This window comes from Saccoglossus kowalevskii, chromosome 11 (assembly GCF_978046115.1).
Source record: "Saccoglossus kowalevskii chromosome 11, keSacKowa6.1, whole genome shotgun sequence".
NCBI lineage: Eukaryota > Metazoa > Hemichordata > Enteropneusta > Harrimaniidae > Saccoglossus > Saccoglossus kowalevskii.
The window spans coordinates 16,968,495-16,989,399 of record NC_140651.1 but is presented as its reverse complement, the minus strand read 5'-3'; the positions used below and the strand labels follow the sequence as shown (position 1 = coordinate 16,989,399).

The following is a 20,905-nucleotide window of genomic DNA, read 5'->3' as shown; positions in this document are numbered from 1 at the left end:
ATGCTATATGATAATGCTAGACCAACTATCGCGTGAAACCAAATAAAAACATATATACTTGAGATGTTTCTGGTATTTCTCGCTGTATCTGTGCAAATGTATAACAAAAGAAAGAGTTTTATATTCGCCCAACTTTCGAGAGTAAACGGAAACCCCTGCTCTAGGACTAAGCGCTGACGTCAGGTAACTAAGGTAACTAGTTACCGGCCTATTGTGCCTTGGTACGCCATAACACATGAGGCGGGAACCAGCCAATAGTACTTATTGAACGTACATGAATAGTAACGAATTTCACAAAATCAATTTTTGTAGTAGTTTTGCTTTATCTTATTATCTTAGGTAATAACTCAGAAAGCGAAGTCCCATATATTCAACAGAACGTAGCGGTTACAACTTGCAGGCAGAGGCTGTTTCGATCGATCATTCGGTGCACGTTTTCGATACGGTTTGAAAATCATTTGTAAGCTGAAATTTGCATATGTATATTTACATAATATATGACGGGGAAAGGGTAGTACTCTCCAAGGACAAACATCTATTGATAACTTCAACTCAAGTGAGACGCATTTTGTAATATATGTAGCACCCAGCAAGTGTGAATTGATACTAGACAGAATTACGTCATCTCCTCCATGCGAGTGAATGAGTACAAACTAAGTAATTGGGAATTCAACATTTTACATAACGAATTATTCTATTGTGAAATTTGCCTAAACAGAAGCATTGGCATACATTCCGCTGGTTTTCTTAGGCACGCTGGGTCACAATTGGTAAAAGAGACATGTTTAATGGGTTTAAAGATGGCTTCTAAAATGTCAGTGAGCAGGACGATATGCTACGTGAACTATAGCTCTGTCAATGTCTTTCAATGCGAGGGTGCTGTCAAGTCATAATTAATTCACACGTCTAACAGTCATGTACACTGGACTACCTAATTTTCGGGCAACAGTACGTGCACTGTTACTTGTAACGCTAAATGAGACTAATTTATTATTTTTTTATTTCATTTCTGTCTTTTTTTCCGATATTATTTTACATTTCCGTTTATTTTCGCGTTATTGTCTTCTTAATCTTTCGTTGATTTATTTGTTAATTTACTTTTTAAATTTTATTTCTCGGATATTATTATTTTGTTTTCGATGAGTTTTGTAAATTGTTGGTTGTTATTTTTTCAGAAAGATTCCGAAAAATGACCGCGAAATGTTCTTATTTTATATTTCATCATATTTCACACTGTTTGTCCTATATTATTTCATTTTAATTAAATTTATTTTATTTTATTTTACTTTACTTTTGCAAGTCTAATTTTAAAATGTTATTTTACTTGTATTTGTTTTTATTTTAAGTAGTTGATTTTTAAAATAGTATATATCTATTGCCGATCTGAACTCCAGACATGTTGTGGAAGTAAAAATAACACCAAACTTTTCGATCTTCATTCAAATGCCATGGCTTGATGCCAACAATGGTGGCAATTCAAAACGCACTTTCACAACAGTTATGTCACGCTCAACTGTGCCTTAAGGCAATATGGCTCAAATCAGTGGGCGTTTTCATACTCGTGGGCTAATGCTTTTTAAACTTACCTGTTGCCAATGTTCTTGATGTAACCATTTTCTGAGTCACTGGTCAAATAATATAGTTGGGCAATTGCGAAGATAAACCCCAGTAAACATGTGCATTCAACGGAATTTACATTCAACATTGCTTGTTAAGATTCATTCCCAGTGTTATGTTTTACAACAATCATTTGTGTACTTAAAAATAAATGGAATAGTCAAACTACGCCTTCATTTTGGCCGAACTTCAAAGACATACGGCGTCCGGGGGATGTTTCAAAGTCCCTGGGTAATTGCACAGAAGTTGCGGCAGTAAGGTGTACGTAAATATATTACGTCCGTGCTAATGAAAATATTCAAGTTGCTGTACACCATACAATTCCCATATATATCGTTGTATTATATAAATGTAATGACAACATACATATAATTACAAATCAACGACAAATGTAATAACAATCATAAATTGATTCAAAGATCAACGACAAATGTAATTACAATCTTACGTTTAATTATAAATCAACCATAACTGTAATAACAACCATAATTTAATTACAAATTAAACACATATGTAATAACAATCATAAATTGATTCAAAGATCAACGAAAAATGTAATATCGAACGTACTTTTAATTACAAATCAACTATTAATGTAATAACAACCATAAATATAATTACAAATCAACCATAAATATAATAGCAACCATACATATAGCTAGCAAACAGCAATTAATGGATTTGTAATGGCTTATAAATGAACTGGCTTATACTTCAAAGAAGCTACCACAACAACAATAGTGAAATGTAAACTGATATCTATATAGTAATGTTAGTCATATCTCTTCTGTCTTTATTATATCACTGGTTACCCGTGCGTGATTGCATTTTTCTATGAATTACAGTTATGCATGTTACATTATAATTTTGTCTGCTTGCGTGCATAAAATATTAGTTATGCACATTAATTGCGTAACGTGACTATATTTGGTCATATCATAGAACGGTTATATATCTTATACCTAATATACCCCTCCAATCACTACATATATGCATTATCCGTAATCAAGTTCTTTGATATGTGTCCCCGATAAATCAAAAGACCGATTTTTCCGATTTTAACGCAGGTTTGTTTTTTGTCCCCTAATTATTTCGCACTTGGCACATTTAACATACTATTATTCTGTGACAAAGCATTTAAGTAAAATTTCGCACTATCATTACCTTACGAACGATGAGTGCAAGTTTGAATGTTTGACTGGTTCCAATCAGTCGTACTGAATCAAAACTTAATCTCGTGAAAAACACTGCGGATTTGCTGCAATATTATAAACGTACACTAAGAATGGCCAAACCTATTAACCACTTATATTAAAGGCGGTAGGCAAAAGTGCCTGGGTTGACACAGTACTAGAAATAATATATGTGTATTTTCATTCCAGGATAAAATAAGTTTAACATATTAGTAACAATCTAGAAATGATAAAACAGTACTACGAGCATTGCAGTGGTGAAATGTTTTGACTCGAACTCATGTATTGGCTTTGCACCCAGACTAACATGGCTATGCGCCCCCACCAATCAGATCGCCGGATTCACGATTTATATATTCTCTGTCTGAAGCATATACAATGTTTGCATATAAAACCATGTAAACTGATATCTATATAGTAATGTTAGTCATATCTCTTCTGTCTTTATTACATCACTGGTTACACGTGCGTGATTGCATTTTTCTAGGTGTTACAGTTATACATGTCACATTATGACATTGGTTTTATGATTTTGTCTGCTTGCGTGCATGAAATATTAGTTATGCATATTAATTGCGTAATGTGACTATATTTGGTCATATCATATAACGTTTATATATCTTCTATCCTAATATATCCATCTAATCACCACATAGATGCATTGTTTTGCGCCAAGACTTTTGGGCCCAGTTTTCTAATATGGCTATGCGCCCCCCACCAATCAGATCGCTGGATTCACGGTTTATATTATCTGTATAAATTGAGAGAAGTTAGTTAGAACATGTCTTTGTCAGCTGATCTTGATTGACTGTACTACGCAAAACAAAAATAAAATTTAATAAATTGTTGTTCATGAACAATTTTGTTTATTTCTGTGTTCATAACAAAATTTCAAAACCATCAAATAAAAATTACGTACCATTTTACACTAAAATAATGATGACGTGGTTATTTGGCACTTGACCGTCAACTACGAGTACCGAAAATAATGTTCGCGAATTAGAAGTCTATTTGATAGTTTAGCGGAATTTCTCATTTATGGCGGAACGCAGACGCGCAAGTAATCGTGAAGTGGAAGCGCGAGCATTTCATCGATGGCGGCGCTGTTTTTGACAACTCTCGAGTACGCCGCTGTTAATAACTTACGACTTTCTCAATTCATCTAATACGTCTCAAATCGCTAAGGAAATTAAATATAGATATAATGGCGCAGTATCTAGTTTGTTTGCATATTTAATACAAATATTATTTTTTGAATCTTTCAAAGCAGACTGTATGTTTCACTGATCCAACAGTTTTGCCTAACGCCCTGGCTTATATCATAGAGCCCATTAAGCGTGTCAGATAACGAATAATTTCAAGGGCGAGTGTGGAAATTGAAAAAAAAGCAGCTGGCATTTTGTGCCCGTACTGCTGGAGCATTCGGGAGACATAGTTCCTATTGTTATGCAAACGCACAACGAGGGATAATATTTTGCCAAACATTACTGTCCCACTGTACACGCTGACTGTTTACAAACAAGCTTATTTTTCAAGTGTCCCTGATAAGAGATCTAATAAAACTGTTATCACGGTGAAACAAAATGACCGTTTTTCGAAGCAACAATTTCCTGTGGCAAAAAGACTAAAGCGAGACGCCGTAGAAATCCCAGTAAAACAGTTCCTTCTTTAGTTACTGCTTGTGAATTATACTACAAGATGCTGGATAGCACAACGATTACCAATTTCGTTACGCAAAATTAGTATGAAGATTACAGTATTTCAGTTGAAACATTTGCTGTTTTTGACTATGCGGTGTTAGGTTCTTTCTTTATCATTAGCAAGTATAATTTGTTATGACTACGTTCATTACTTTGAACTCCAAACAAAGCGTCAAATGGTTCAAACTCGTGTATCTAGGCAATCACCTTCGTTTTATTAAAATTATTTTGTAAGAGAAAAAAAAACGTGTGAATGGGTTAAGACCACTGTTGAGGATGGAAAACTAAAACGATGTTGTCAACGGAAAAATAGATGGGCGCACACTCTCATCTAAACGGAAAAGATGGTTTTATTTTATTCGGCTGATATCGACAAACACCATATTTCCTATACTCGCTTCCTCGTCTGGTGTAGCGGTGTCGTCATCGGTTATGTAGTTGATAATGTTTTGCGTGGATGCGGATAAAGTAATAGAATATTAACTTTAAATGATTTAAAAGAAAGTTGTACAAAGTTATGACTACATTTTCACAACAAAGTCTTGACTGGAAATAATGCTGACAATAGACGTTTGATAAACCCTTCGAGGTCGAAAGTAACCGTTTTATTATTTTTTGAAAAAACAAAATAAAATTTCCCTTCTTGATAACTTAAGACAGCATTAAAAAATGATTCGCCCATAAGACTCGTTACTATAATAATTGTATCCTAGTTTTCCGCAAATAATTCTACATGTTCAAATAACAAGCCAAGTTGGGGAAAATTACGACCCGGACATTTGGCAGCATGCAAAATGCACAATTTTGCGGTAAATAATCGTCAACATTTGCTAGAGACAAATAATTGATATCACATAATATAAATAACATTGGATGCTACTGCACTATATAATAATATGATTTGAATATAACTAAACTTTGTTATGTTTGGGTATAGTGAAATATCTTCATTCTCCATGTTAACACGTTTTATTTTAGCTAAATATATAGCACTATATGATATATGTACATGCTAGTCACAGCCTATTTTAACTTGGTTTACGTCTGATAATTACAAATAGGATTCAAATTTGAAGATGATCAAAATGGTTTGATTTATTGTCACCACAAAAATTAAAAAAAAATTTCACCAATAATGTTTGCACAAATTTACATGCAGGACACAGAAAAAATAATAATATTGAATACAATATTTTTTACATAGGCAGTAAGTTAAACGTTCAGGTCTCATACCGAGTCATCCCATTCATCTCTGTTTTCTGCATTGCTAGTGGAGTCAACTGTCATATCATTACTGCACACTGCACTAAGCGATTTGCTTGTTTTCACGTTTATGTTTAAATTTCAATTGATCGCACATTAGCCCCTTTCCATCAAAGATGATTATTCATACTATTGAATTAGATTTTTATTCAGTTTTTGTCAAACTTTAAGTAACGTACTGTTTACCTTATATTCCTCGCTATTCACATTTCCCAATATGCAGCTCAAGCACACCTTTGGTATGCAATTCTTTAAGAATTCGAAACTCGTACGGCATGTAATGCACCTTTGCAACTGATTTGTTCCATTTAATGTCCTCAGTATAGTGGTGTGGTATATCGTTGCCCTCTTCATCAGTATCAAATGGCCAGAATCCAAACAGGTGAAGTTCATCACAGCGTGTAAGCGCTAGATTGACCAACAGCAATCCTAACGAAAGCAAAGTTGACGAAAGTACTTTGACATATTTTACGTATATTTTCTTATTTCAAACCACATATATAGAAATAGACATGTTGTTGAAGTGCGAATGTGATAGAAAACATCACTTCATTGCTTCTACAATGTTAACTTCTGACCAATATGGATATTCCCATCTAGAGTTCACTATCCTATCAAATCCTTACATTGAATGCGCAACTATTTTAGGGCCAGTCTTTACCACGCTGTTGTGTTTTATGCTTGTATCTGTTAATGTAACTTTCTGGGAATGTCTTCGATACAACAGTGGATACACTGCATTGACGTAATAAACTATTCTACGTGTTTATTACTTACGCAAACGTTTTCTAGTGATTGATTTATTTGCTTATTTCTTACTTATTTTGGATATAGCCCAGTTACTTACCATAACCCCACAAGGAGTTGGTTAGTCAAGAAATAAAATGACAGTAGCGTTGCAAAGAACTGAATTGTTGTCCACCAGCTGCAGAGCCTAAACAGCTATTACGGCTTAATAAAAAAACGAAGCTGATATAGTCGATATGCAAAGCTAGGAACAGCCACCAACATATTGAAAATTCATTTCGACAAAAAAGAAAACACACAGGCATATAAATATTTGAATATACATATAAATATTTTCTCCAAGTAATCCGCAGTAGATGAATCAACGCTAGAGTCCGCCATCTTTATTTTAATATTGGGTGCAACCATTATCTGATGGCGGTATTACAGGTCATAAGTGGAAGGGACTTAACTTAACAAATGCCTTGATCAATAACTCACAGGTAAAATAATTTTAATTTTTCAAAAGACCAAAATGCGTATTTGACAGGAATAATTTAAACAAATATATTATAACAGCTTGCTGCATTATAAGTATCCCATTCCTGTTAAATAAGTGATTAAGGCTAATTTGAATCCTAACATAACACGCCAATTCTATCTATTCTATAGATTATTGGGTTTCAAATGCAATTAAATTCACATTATTCAAAGTCTATAATAATATATATCAAGAACTATATTTATATATTTTAACAAGAAGAATTTTAAACTAACCTGAAGTTGCACTTTTATTGCATAACCAAAATGTTTTAACTGCAAATAAGTAATTCAGATCAATTTCCAAGTCAATTAACGTAGTGTTCTTTTGTACATACGATAAAAATGTACGTTTAACTCCTTTCATTCTTTCAGTTCGAGAAAACATTAGATGACCTTGATATGCATCGAGATCCTTCATGAATCCAGACAACTTGTTGTGGTACCTATTCAAAAAACAATATTACTATTAGAGAAATAAATTAACTCTCTTCTAAAATTAGCTTCAACCAAATGTACCACTTGATATTACACACTTGTGCCTTATATCGTAGTATGCCAGCCTACGTCAGAAAATATTATAAACTTATAAAAACAGTGATACTACTAATGACTACTTCTGATCATTATTCAAATATGTGTGTGGTCGATACTAAATGTGGAGTATAATGTGTTCACTCATTACCAGCCAACATAATTGTTCATAGACACTATGGGATACATAGTTCTCATTGGTGTGTATGTTATTGTCATGTGCCCATAGCTTGTCAATTTGTTTTTGTTTTCATGAACATTGATTCGATATGTTTATTATTTCTCTTCTTCGATGTATATTTGAATATTTTTCGTTGTATATAACTAGATTTGATTTATAAACTGTATGTAGTTAAAATGCCCAAAGAAAAAGAATAAATATTTATTGAAATTGGTAAGAATCGAAGTATCGATTCTTAACAAAGTAATAAGTATGTAATGCTACAGTTAGTGAAATTGTACTATTACAAACCTGGTACTAATAATGCTTGGATTAAAAGTGCTAAAGTTTGTCTTCTTTCCAGCATCGTCAGTGAAGTTACGAATCCAAGGTAGATTAGCCCTGCAAACAAAATATGACGTCAATATATTGTCTTTTATGGGAAACTGATGCGTTAAAAAGGTTATAATAGGACATCAGACATATTACTTCAATCATTCGTTATAATGGCAGACAACATTATCCCAGCTTGTGTTTTCCAATCATGGCATTTCGTTGACCCCTATGTTAATACAAATAAAACGAATCCCCCTAGCGCTAGTAAGATTAAAAAGCTCATTCGCACAGAAAATCAATGTATAAATACGTGTACAAATAACTTTAGCAACTCAGGGTATTCCAACCACATTGTAACAGTTTCTCCCCTAATACCATAGTTAGAAAACCTTCAGAAATAAATAATGTAATGATAACACACTGGGGTTTTATGCTGTCTGGACGGATGAGAGTTGCAACAGATTCCCTCCTATACCCATCCTATCCCTTACCAACACATAGCACCCACAACAAAATACATTCATCATAAAATACTAAAAATTACATCATTAATCATTATTATTACAAATTATTCAAAAGTATTTTTTAACGCAATAACGGTTTTAATTGCCTTAATATGTTACATGTTTATGTTATAATATTGTAATGTGATACTCCATCTAAGCAATTGACAATTAATATTTTTGATTTTGTTAACTTAAAATTGTAGAATCACGAATTGTATATCATGCTTATCCAATGTATCCATTCTGCAGCTCCTTCCAAAGGCAAACAACTAACAGAGAGATTGTAGTTTGTGAGCACTTATTCTAAATATCTTGCCTTTTTTCCTAGCGCGATAGCCACGCCGCGTGAACGCAAAAAAGTGCTAGGTACTGTTGAATCAGATTAACCGGATTTATTACATAATATGGAGATATGTGAAATTGTTCAATTGTTTTATTTCGTCAAAATTTCATCATATATGGTATGCGTGGTTGAGTTAATAATCTACAAATGACTAATTTGTTTATTCAAGGTTGATGATTTGTCCTGGGTTTCTTTTATACTGATTATACTGAGTGTTCATAAATGATAGCACAACATATCAAATGATACAATGTGCATAATACTCGGCATAAATCCCACACTATAAATGTTTCTCAGTTACCTGAAGACATAGTCGGCTTTGTCGATATCTGATCCACATCCACTTTTTTTTAGAATGCCTCCATTTCCAACAATACTACATCGTTTGTAATGTATGTGGTCTTTGTTCTAAAATTAAAATGAATCATTGGCGTAGTTGATTCAAACGTTGCATACGTTTCTGATTGGCATGGATTGGAACCCACTGTGTTTCTCCACTACACACTAACTGCTAAAATTAATGATGTTAAAACATTTGATACTGATATTTGAGTGTCTCTGTGCTCGTGTTAGCTTTGGATTGGAGTCACGGCAAGATTGCAGCTCGGAATACTGTGGGAAAATCAGTTTTTTTGAGAGAATAGATTTGATTTTTTGTAAAAACATTAAAAGGCAAAATTTGGCGTTATATTTGCAGTTGTGAAAAGGCTATTACTTCAGCATCACAAAATATGTGTATGAATTAATCTTATTGAAATACAGAAATTCTTATTGTGTACATAATTGAATCACATGTACACTTATCCTACTCCAACCGAGATTTTGATAAGGCGAGAATGTATAGTTACTGTCAAACTTGCAATCAGATTTTCTCATATTTTTGTGATGAAATCGGTACTGTCGTTTTTTTATCTGCGTAATGTTCAAACATGCATAAAATAATGACGTGTAACATATTGTGACATTCCGAACAAATAATATACTTACTACAGCATATTCAAGAAAATCAAGGTATCTGATCTCAGCTGAAAAATTGTGTCTAAGTAAATGTTGGTATAGTTTTAACCTGCAATTTAAATGCGTATAAAACTGAATTAGTCACAATGACACTTATATCGCTTTGTTTATAATCCAAATAACAGAATATAGCAATATAGCTCTTGTAACATTCTTACCTAGTTTCATAAAGACGCGTTTCATTGAATCTCCAATGTTTGACATCCCTAATTGAATCTTCCATTAACTTGTCTATGCTAAAAAACAAGACTATATGATACTCTGGCATAAAAGTAAGCGCGAGGGCTTGATCAGTATTTGTTGAATATAAATAGGCTTGTAAAGTAGTTGTAACAGTTTATGTTAATATCGCCTTTAGTTCATCGACATCGATTCGATCTAAATACACATGTGTTCATTGTTTCTTTCACAAATTTCCTATCTTTCATAAGCATACGATTAGTATAGGTGATATGCGCTGTAGTGAGCACATTATCCGAACACAAACAAGAATCGTCTTACCGAATATCAGTTAAACCAGTGTGATTCAAGGTCCAATATTCGACATCTCTGATTGTATCTTTACTTATGTATTTACCATTGCTAATTAAAAATGAATATTTTAACATCAAATAACATTCCCTGTGACTAGAACAGTTGATTGATAAGTTGATTTAATCAGACTAAAATATGCCATCATGGTGTGTTCAGTTTACATTTTTAGATTAGAGAGAGAGGGATGTTATCTGAGTGTATGGTTAAATATTTGATGTGGTCGGGATTGAGCGTGAGTTTGATTTCAACTTCAACGTGATAAGTTGATAAAGAACAAATGTTTCAGCATTAACCACGGTCATTAAACCGCACCTGTACCTTTGTGATTGTTGAAGTATGAAATGAATGAGAGTAATACTAGTGGTTGAGTGTGTTTGAGCATGGTTGAGTAGACGTTGTATTTACATAAACAGGTCATTGGCTACACTGCATAAGTTAATTTGAACTCAACTTTATATAGAGTGGCAATTAAACTATAACAAAGTTTGCAATTGTATAGATCCTTTTTTGAAAGTTAACAGCCTAATTTTCACGATAAATATATATGTGGGAGTGAATGAATTTATTTAAGTACTTGACAATATGTGCAAAATAATGAATCAATCTGGCACAGTGTATTCATTTTTCGGAATAACAGTATGTGTCAATGTTGTAAAATATCTCACCTTTTTGTCCGACTATTCAAACGAGATTTATTGAATATATAATATTCGACTTCCTTGATCGTATCATCTAGTATTTTTTTTTCTTTGCTAGATTAAAAAATAAAAAAAATAAAAGAAAGAATATAATCACAAACCGACGCAGTTAAATTACACGATATTACAGTTTAATTAAACTCAATATCAACCTTCGCAAACGTTTAAATATTCGATGTAATAATTAAATTAGAAAAATGTGATTTCACATATAATCATTTTAAAATTCCAAATGGCTTCATTATTTTAGTTAAATTAAATGTAATATATTTGTGATTAAAACATAAAAACACATGCACAATAAAATGTCTATGGAAATTACATTTTTAGATGACAAAAGTTATCCATTTTCGAATTTTACCGCAAGCCACTCAGTGAGCGACCCCACACCATTCATCGAAACAAGTGGTCTGGTATACTCTGACCCATGCCGTGAACTTCATGTTTGTAATGTTATTTGATAATGCTAGAACAACAATCACGTTAGACCAAATAAAAATCATTACTAATACCCATTCTGGATTCATTGACCTGGGACCTGAAATAACCTTTGTGATGAATAGGCAATAATCGTCGAGCATGTCCGGATTGTTAAATGACAGACATCTATTGATAACTTCAACTCAAGTGAGACGCATTTTGTAATATATGTAGCACCCAGCAAGTGTGAATTGATACTAGACAGAATTAGGTCATTTCCTCCAGACGAGTGAATGAGGACAAACAAAGTAATTGGGAATTAAAATTTTACAAGATAACGAACTATTCTATTGGTAAATATTACTAAAACAGAAGTATTGGCACATATTTTGCTGGATTTCTTATGTACGTGGAGTCACAATTGGTAAAAGAGACATGTTGAATGGATTTAAAGATGCATGCTCCTAGAATGTCAGGAAGCAGGACGATAGGCTACGTGAACTATGGCTCTTTCAATGTCTTACAATGCGAGGGTTGTCAAGTCCTAATGTAAATTACACGTCTAACAGTCATGTACGCTGGGCTACCCAATTTTCGGGCAACAGTACTTGCACTGTTACTTGTAACGCTAAATAAGACTAATTTATTTATTTTTGATTTAATTTCTTTGGTTGGTTATTTTTGAGAAAGGTTCCGAAAAACGTTATGGCTTGATGCCAACAATGGTGGCAATTCAAAACGCACTTTCACAACAGTTAAGTCACGCTCGACTGTGCATATGAAGTTGACTAAAACAAAGAATTTCCCCTCAAATACATGTATTATAAAAAAGAAGAACTTCAAACCAACAACATAAGCAATAGGTGATATGCGCTGTAGTGAGCACATTATCCAAACACAAACAAGAATCGTCTTACCGAATATCAGTTAAACCAGTGTGATTCAAGGTCCAATATTCGACATCTCTGATTGTATCTTTATTTATGTATTTACCAATGCTAATTAAAAATGAATATTTTAACATCAAATAACATTCCCTGTGACTAGAACAGTTGATTGATAAGTTGATTTAATCAGACTAAAATATGCCATCATGGTGTGTTCAGTTTACATTTTAGATTAGAGAGAGAGGGATGTTATCTGAGTGCATGGTTAAATATTTGATGTGGTCGGGATTGAGCGTGAGTTTGATTTCAACTTCAACGTGATAAGTTGATAAAGAACAAATGTTTCAGCATTAACCACGATCATTAAACCGCACCTGTACCTTTGTGATTGTTGAAGTATGAAATGAATGAGAGTAATACTAGTGATTGAGTGTGTTTGAGCATGGTTGAGTGGACGTTGTATTTACATAAACAGGTCATTGGGTACACTGCATAAGTTAATTTGAACTCAACTTTATATAGAGCGGCAATTAAACTATAACAAAGTTTGCAATTGTATAGATCCTTTTTTTGAAAGTTAACAGCATAATTTTCACAATAAATATATATGTGGGAGTGAATGAGTTTATTCAAGTACGTAACAAGATGTGCAAAATAATGAATCAATCAGACACAGTGTATTCATTTTTCGGAATAACAGTATGTGTCAATGTTGTAAAATATCTCACCTTTTTGTCCGACTATTCAAACGAGATTTATTGAATATATAATATTCGACTTCCTTGATCGTATCATCTAGTATTTGTTTTTCTTTGCTAGATTAAAAAAGAAAAAAAAGAAAGAAAGAATATAATCACAAACCGACGCAGGTAAATTACACGATATTACAGTTTAATTTAACTCAATACCAATCTTCGCAAACGTTTAAACAATCGATGTAATAATTAAATTAGAAAAATGTGATTTCACATATAATCATTTTAAAATTCCAAATGGCTTCATTATTATAGTTAAATTTATCGTAATATATTTATAATTTAAACATAAAAACACATGCACAATAAAATGTCTATGGAAATTACATTTTTAGATGACAAAAGTTATCCATTTTCGATTTTTACCACAAGCCACTCAGTGAGCGACCCCACACCATTTATCGAAACAAGTGGTCTGGTATACTCTAACCCATGCCGTGAACTTCATGTTTGTAATGTTATTTGATAATGCTAGAACAACAATCACGTTAGACCAAATAAAAATCATTACTAATACCCATTCTGGATTCATTGACCTGGGACCTGAAATAACCTTTGTGATGAATAGGCAATAATCGTCGAGCGTGCCCGGATTGTTAAAGGACAGACATCTATTTATAACTTCAACTCAAGTGAGAGGCATTTTGTAATATATGTAGCACCCAGCAAGTGTGAATTGATACTAGACAGAATTAGGTCATTTCCTCCAGGCGAGTGAACGTATGTACGTGGGGTCACAATTGGTAAAAGAGACATGTTGAATGGATTTAAAGATGCATGCTCCTAGAATGTCAGGAAGCAGGACGATAGACTACGTGAACTATGGCTCTTTCAATGTCTTACAATGCGAGGGTTGTCAAGTCCTAATGTAAATTACACGTCTAACAGTCATGTACGCTGGGCTACCCAATTTTCGGGCAACAGTACTTGCAACTGTTACTTGTAACGCTAAATAAGACTAATTTATTTATTTTTGATTTATTTTTGATTTAATTTCTTTGGTTGGTTATTTTTGAGTAAGATTCCGAAAAACGTCATGGCTTGATGCCAGCAATGGTGGCAATTCAAAACGCACTTTCACAACAGTTAAGTCACGCTTAACTGAGCGTATAGAGTTGACTAAAACAAAGAATTTCCCCTCAAATACATGTATTTTAAAAAAGAAGAAGTTCGAACCAACAACAATAACTACAGCAAGTAGAGTCTTCAATGAGTACTAAAATTTCAATGGAGATTAAGGGGCAAGAGTTGATTGCTCTATAAACCATTCAATTACATGGTTTTATGTGATTTATGTAACAAACAATCCGATACAAGCCACACTTTCAGAACCATGAGTCTCATGAATCCTTGTGGGTGGTAAACTGTTCGCGTTTACTGGTTACTCAGATTCTGTTGCGCCTGCCTTTCACTTTAAGGCAATATTGCTCAAACCTGTGGGCGTTTTCATACTCGTGGGCTAACGCTTTTTAAACTTACCTGTTGCCAATGTTCTTGATGTAACCATTTACAGAGTCACTGGTCAAATAATATAGTTGAGTAATCGCGATTATAACACCCAGTACACATGTGCATCCAAAGCACTTCTTCTTAGAGAAAGATAAGCACAACATGGCGGATACAAAATCAACATGTGTACATATGTGCAGCCATAAGTGGTGTGGTGGATTCCTCAATTTTGACACGAGGAAAACATATTATGAACATTTGAGGGCGCCCTTATTCGGTCGTCTAGTATTTTAAGAAAAGGAAGAAAACTATATATCGCGGAAATTTGCATGAATAAATGTTATTAAAACATATAACAAATATACAGTCGTATCTCTTCACTTCAACACCCAAACTAAACAAACTGTATATGCCATGTTTTTACAGGAGCATACTAATTTACAAAACAAAAGGTTTACTGTCAAATAGGTTTTAAAAAAAATTGGGCTGTGAGACAAGTGTTTGTTTTGTTGTTTGCTAAAGTTACACCCGTGTCAGCCTTTCCACTCACATAATTATATGGTTTAATGGTAATATTATTATTGCCAATATAAGTGTATGTTATTTGAGTGTTATTTCTAGATAGATAGATAATGTGTGTCTCTGAATTATTTGTCTCTAGAAGGTCAATGCAATGACAGTAGTCAATACAATACAATTGTCATCCGCATTTCTACATTATTTCACCTAAATGGAGTTTTTACAGCTATTTCAGCTTGATGACGTAAAATAGAACCCCTACTTACTGTTCCTATCAATATCACAAGTGAAACAAAACCCCAAGCTTTTCAGTGGAAACTTTATCATATTGTTTTATACTCAAATACCGTGCTTCACCGTATTATCCCCATATAATGGATTTACCTAAATTACCCTCCAGAAAACACTTGAATTTTGATAATGAACTCATCATTGCCTTTACAATTGTTGTTGGTATGTCAAAGTATGTAGATTACGACATTCAAAAGGAGATTATTTGCCTCATTTTAGGGTCAAGGTATTATGCAGATTTCCCGTCGCACCGGTGAATGCGTTCCGACATGACTAGCGGCTTTTTTCGACTAAAGTCTACACAAGAAAGTGTTGAGTTTATTGAATTTCATCTCAGATTTAAAAATATTTGAATTTGGTATATGGTGAAGATTTGGAGATGAAACTAAAAGCAAAAAGATGCCAGTGAAAGACATTTTGGCAAATTGGCAATGGAACATCCATTGTACGAAAAATGTAGAACGCGACACTCACAACGCTATTATTATTAAGATAAAATCAAATACAATTTAAATTCAACATTGCTTGTTAAGATTCATTCCCAGTGTTATGTTATACAACAATCATTTGTGTATTTAAAAATAAATGGGATAGTCCAACTACGCCTTCCTTCAAAGGCATACGGCGTCCGGGGGATGTTTCAAAGACCCTCGGTAATTGCCTACTCTAATGAAAATATCCAAGTTGCTGTACACCATACACTTCCCATATATATTGTTGTTTTACATAAATGTAATAACAACCATACACATAATTACAAATTAGCGATAAATGTAATAACAATCATAATATAATTACAAATTGAACACATATGTAATAACAATCATAATATAATTACAAATTGAACACATATGTAATAACAATCATAAATTGATTCAAAGATCAAAGACAAATGTAATAACAACCATACACATAATTACAAATTAACGACAAATGTAATAACAACCATACACATAATTACAAATTAACGACAAATATAATAACAACCATACACATAATTACAAATTAACGACAAATGTAATAACAACCATACACATAATTACAAATTAACGACAAATGTAATAACAACCATACACATAATTACAAATTAACGACAAATGTAATAACAACCATACACATAATTACAAATTAACGACAAATGTAATAACAATCATAATATAATTACAAATTGAACACATATGTAATAACAATCATAAATTGATTCAAAGGTCAACGACAAATGTAATAACAATATTACGTTTAATTACAAGTTAACCACAAATGTTATAACAATCATAAACTGATCCAAAGATCAGCGACTTCAAACGAGTTAAAACAAAGTTGCACAAAGTTTCACAACGAAGTCCTGACTGGCAATAATGCTGACAATAGACGTTTGATAAACACGCATTGTTTGCCGTCTCAAAGATTAACATTCTGCAAATATTCACCAAACGGCAGTTGTGGTTATTTGTGTTGGCTTTTAAAGTATCAATTGAGCAGCGCTAGCGTCTCTCCGATATTTCGATCTTTAAAAAACTGGGATAATGTATCGAGGTGCGAAGTAACCGTTTTATTATTTTTCGAAGAAAAAAAAATCTCTTCCCGCTAACTTCGAATTCACACAGCGATAACGAAAATGGTTCTCCCCATAAGACCCGTTACCAAAATAATTGTATCCTAGTTTTTCGCAAATCGCAAATAATTCTACATGGTCAAATAACAAGCTAAGTTGGGAAAAAATACGACCCGGACATTTGGCAAGCAAAGTACACAATTTGGCGGAAAATACTCGTCAACATTTGCTAGTGACAAATTATTGTATAAATAACATTAGATGCTACTGCACTACATAATAATATAATTTGAATATAACTAAAGTATGTTATTTTTGGGAAGAGTGAAATAGCTTCATTCTCAACATTTAATTCCATGTTAACACGTTTTATTTTAGCTAAATATATAGCACTATATGATATATGTACATGCTAGTCACAGCCTATTTTAACTTGGTTTACGTCTGATAATTACAAATAGGATTCAAATTTGAAGATGATCAAAATGGTTTGCGTTACCACAAAAGTTTTCAAAAAAATAAAAAAAGATTTCATCAATATTGTTACGAATTTACATGCAGGAGACATAAAAATAGAACTAGGTCCAGTCTGGCAACTGATTACTAGTATATCTAAGATTGGATTAAAAACAATTCCAGTTATTGCATTATTTTGCTTTTGGTGGAAGAAGATATATAGCAGTCGCCACAGCCCAACTTTTATAATATTGAATACAATAATTTCTACATAGCCAGTAAGTTAAACGTTCAGGTCTCATAGCAAGTCATCCCATTCATCTCCGTTTTCTGTATTGCTAGTGGAGTCAACTGTCTGTGAAATGGCTGCTATTTTTACGCCTAAAATTATCCATTGATGCATAAATATTATTATTTTTTTATGTATCTAAGCATTAATTATTTTTTAAGTGAAAAAATGTGTTTTAAACTCAATCTACAGCAACTTTATTTTTGTGTATTTTAAAACGAGGCTCCTCATTAGCTTCTTATTTGTATACATAAATTCCCCCTTGCGACGTCAGAAGGGGAAGTCGCATGGCAGCTTTTTTGTTGCATGGGGTTGAGTTAGATGCGAAATATGTTCGTTCTGGTGTAGCTGGTCACCGTGATCGTCAGCGGCGCACGTTTGTACACTGTCGCTGGACAAAATAGAATTTGACGTCGGAATTATCTTGTTATTTACCAGGTTACTAGGCACGTCACTACACTGTTTTATTTCATCGATCGTCTGAGTAAAACTTTCAAAATTAAAATAAAAGAGAACATATTTTGACATTCTAAACATCAGACTATAAAATCACTATAAAATAATTTAAAAAACGACAAATCACAATTACTAATTAAATGACAGCCGCGTGGAAATAAATTGAAATTTTGTTGAAATAGGTGAACGCGTCGGGTCACGACGAGGGCAAGTGCGTTAACAGCGGCGTTTAATTGGATAACAAAAATAATCGAGATCGACACACGTACAGATAAATTCAAAGTGGATTCGAGTTAGCGTGATTCATGGCGTGATTGTCATAATTATAACATCATATTAAAACTTTATTTGGTGGAAACACATTGACCAAGCCCGGATTCTTATTTCAGAAATTATTACGCAGATCAAGCTGCAAGGTAAAAAAAGAACAGAGGTGTGAATTCGACATTCAACACAAACCACCAAACAATTTAGAAAATTTTAGCCTTCGAAAATGAAAACAATTTGAGTTTAAAACACATTTTTTCACTTAAAAAATAATTAATGCTTAGATACATAAAAAAATAATAATATTTATGCATCAATGGATAATTTTAGGCGTAAAAATAGCAGCCATTTCACAGACAGTTGACTCCACTAGCAATACAGAAAACGGAGATGAATGGGATGACTTGCTATGAGACCTGAACGTTTAACTTACTGGCTATGTAGAAATTATTGTATTCAATATTATAAAAGTTGGGCTGTGGCGACTGCTATATATCTTCTTCCACCAAAAGCAAAATAATGCAATAACTGGAATTGTTTTTAATCCAATCTTAGATATACTAGTAATCAGTTGCCAGACTGGACCTAGTTCTATTTTTATGTCTCCTGCATGTAAATTCGTAACAATATTGATGAAATCTTTTTTTATTTTTTTGAAAACTTTTGTGGTAACGCAAACCATTTTGATCATCTTCAAATTTGAATCCTATTTGTAATTATCAGACGTAAACCAAGTTAAAATAGGCTGTGACTAGCATGTACATATATCATATAGTGCTATACATCAGTGCCATGGAATGCAACATGATAATTCTTCGGAACATGTCTAACTCTTTCATTAAGATAGAAAAAAAACTTTGCATTTTAACAGGAAACATTTCAAGAGATTGTTCATAATTATTATAACTATTTCATTTTGATATAAGGTACATACCTGAGAGGGAAACGTGCCCAGTTCAAGGGTAATACGTAAGCAGTTTCCGGGGCCCCCCTTTTGTATACTTCTCCGTCATTTCTCTTTTCATGGCAACTTTTACAGTAGCACATGCTGTATCGGGTATCGTCCCTGAACAAAGAAGCTGTTTGAAACAAATTGTAATTATTCGGTATATTAATTTATCCCTTCATATTTTAAACATTTGATTTGTGATAAACTAATAATTTTGTCGAATGTTCTAATTATCAACATTAATTTGATTTAGACAATATAATCACTAAAAACAATAACTGGCAGGTGTAAATTTAAAGCAGCAACATTTAGATTCCAAGTTCATGCACGCATTTTAGTCCTCCATAATATGCTTACGTAGTGAGGATGTACAGTTATAAAGTTATGTGGGTTCGTAAGACAGCTTTCCAAAAGTACACGCTAGCCACAAAGCAGTGCATTTATAGTTAATTTGGATTATCATAACAGAGGGTAAAACACAAGTGTATTATTTGGACAGGTATTCGTTACGAGCAGAACACGACGATTTGCGCACAGGGGCTTATGTAGTGCGCTATGTTTAGCCATCCATATTTGAAAATTTGAAAAGTATATGTCATTTTCATTATATTTATGGCCATTAAGATAAAAAAAATAATAAAAAAAAATAATTTGTACAAGAGATACAAGAGTTTAAAATATCATACAATTGTAAGAACCGTAATTTTCACACTTGTTTCTGGAGAGATTATTTCTTGATATCTAAACATTTCCCTCGGTGATATGGGATGTCATTATTGACATTTTAAATTTGGTAAGTGGTAATTTCACATTATATACACTCAGTAGGTTGTCTCAAACGATGCATTAGGTATATTAACAGTATTATGCCCAGTAGTGCCAAAATTAAAACACAATGGGCAGTATAGCGACAATGAAAGCACAATAACAATTGCTTCATTTTTAAATAGATTACAGATTACTTACATGGCAGGTTTAGTGTTGCAATATATCGCCGACATTTTCTATAGTAGTCACAGTTCTCGTTCATGATAAATGTGCTACAGGCAGAGCTGTACCCTATCAGTCTCGTAACCCTAAGTAACTTTGTATAAATTAGACCTACCAAGTCACATTAAGAGATAGGCATTCCGTATTAGGTACGGATAGGTATTTTAGCGTGTTGCACAATACCTGAAAAGTTCATCTATCCATACAGCGCCCTCAAAACTATCAGTTAGCAAATAAACAATTTGTATGTCATTTGTATATAGCTCGACACGTACACATACCATACGGACATTCTTGTTATTGTTAACAATGTTCGATGTATTTCTAATTTACTACAACATGAGGTTATTACGAGGATGCCGAAAAGTATGCACGAAGACAGTACAGTGGAAGTATCGGCCGACGCGCAGCGTGGTCGATGCGACCGCGTACTGCCTGAATGCCAAAATACAAAA

General features: G+C 33.2%; 2 protein-coding genes across 2 annotated transcripts; both read right to left on the bottom strand.

The window, feature by feature from the left end:
• Positions 1-2,048: 2,048 nt before the first annotated feature.
• Positions 2,049-14,916, bottom strand: LOC102804009 (uncharacterized). Its single transcript, XM_085504947.1, has 11 exons — positions 14,709-14,916; positions 13,203-13,289; positions 12,505-12,585; positions 11,135-11,221; positions 10,437-10,517; positions 10,094-10,171; positions 9,906-9,984; positions 9,220-9,326; positions 8,046-8,135; positions 7,277-7,485; positions 2,049-6,202 (listed from the first exon to the last, which is right to left on the bottom strand). The coding sequence occupies exons 1-11, from the start codon at positions 14,840-14,842 to the stop codon at positions 5,973-5,975; spliced, it is 1,263 nt and encodes a 420-aa protein (XP_085361073.1). The 5' UTR covers positions 14,843-14,916; the 3' UTR covers positions 2,049-5,972.
• A 4,372-nt stretch (positions 14,917-19,288) lies between these two features.
• On the bottom strand, positions 19,289-20,663 carry LOC146736247 (neuralized-like protein 4). The gene is made up of 3 exons (XM_085505230.1): positions 20,427-20,663; positions 19,446-19,577; positions 19,289-19,343 (listed from the first exon to the last, which is right to left on the bottom strand). The coding sequence occupies exons 1-3, from the start codon at positions 20,459-20,461 to the stop codon at positions 19,289-19,291; spliced, it is 222 nt and encodes a 73-aa protein (XP_085361356.1). The 5' UTR covers positions 20,462-20,663.
• Between the last annotated feature and the right edge of the window lie 242 nt (positions 20,664-20,905).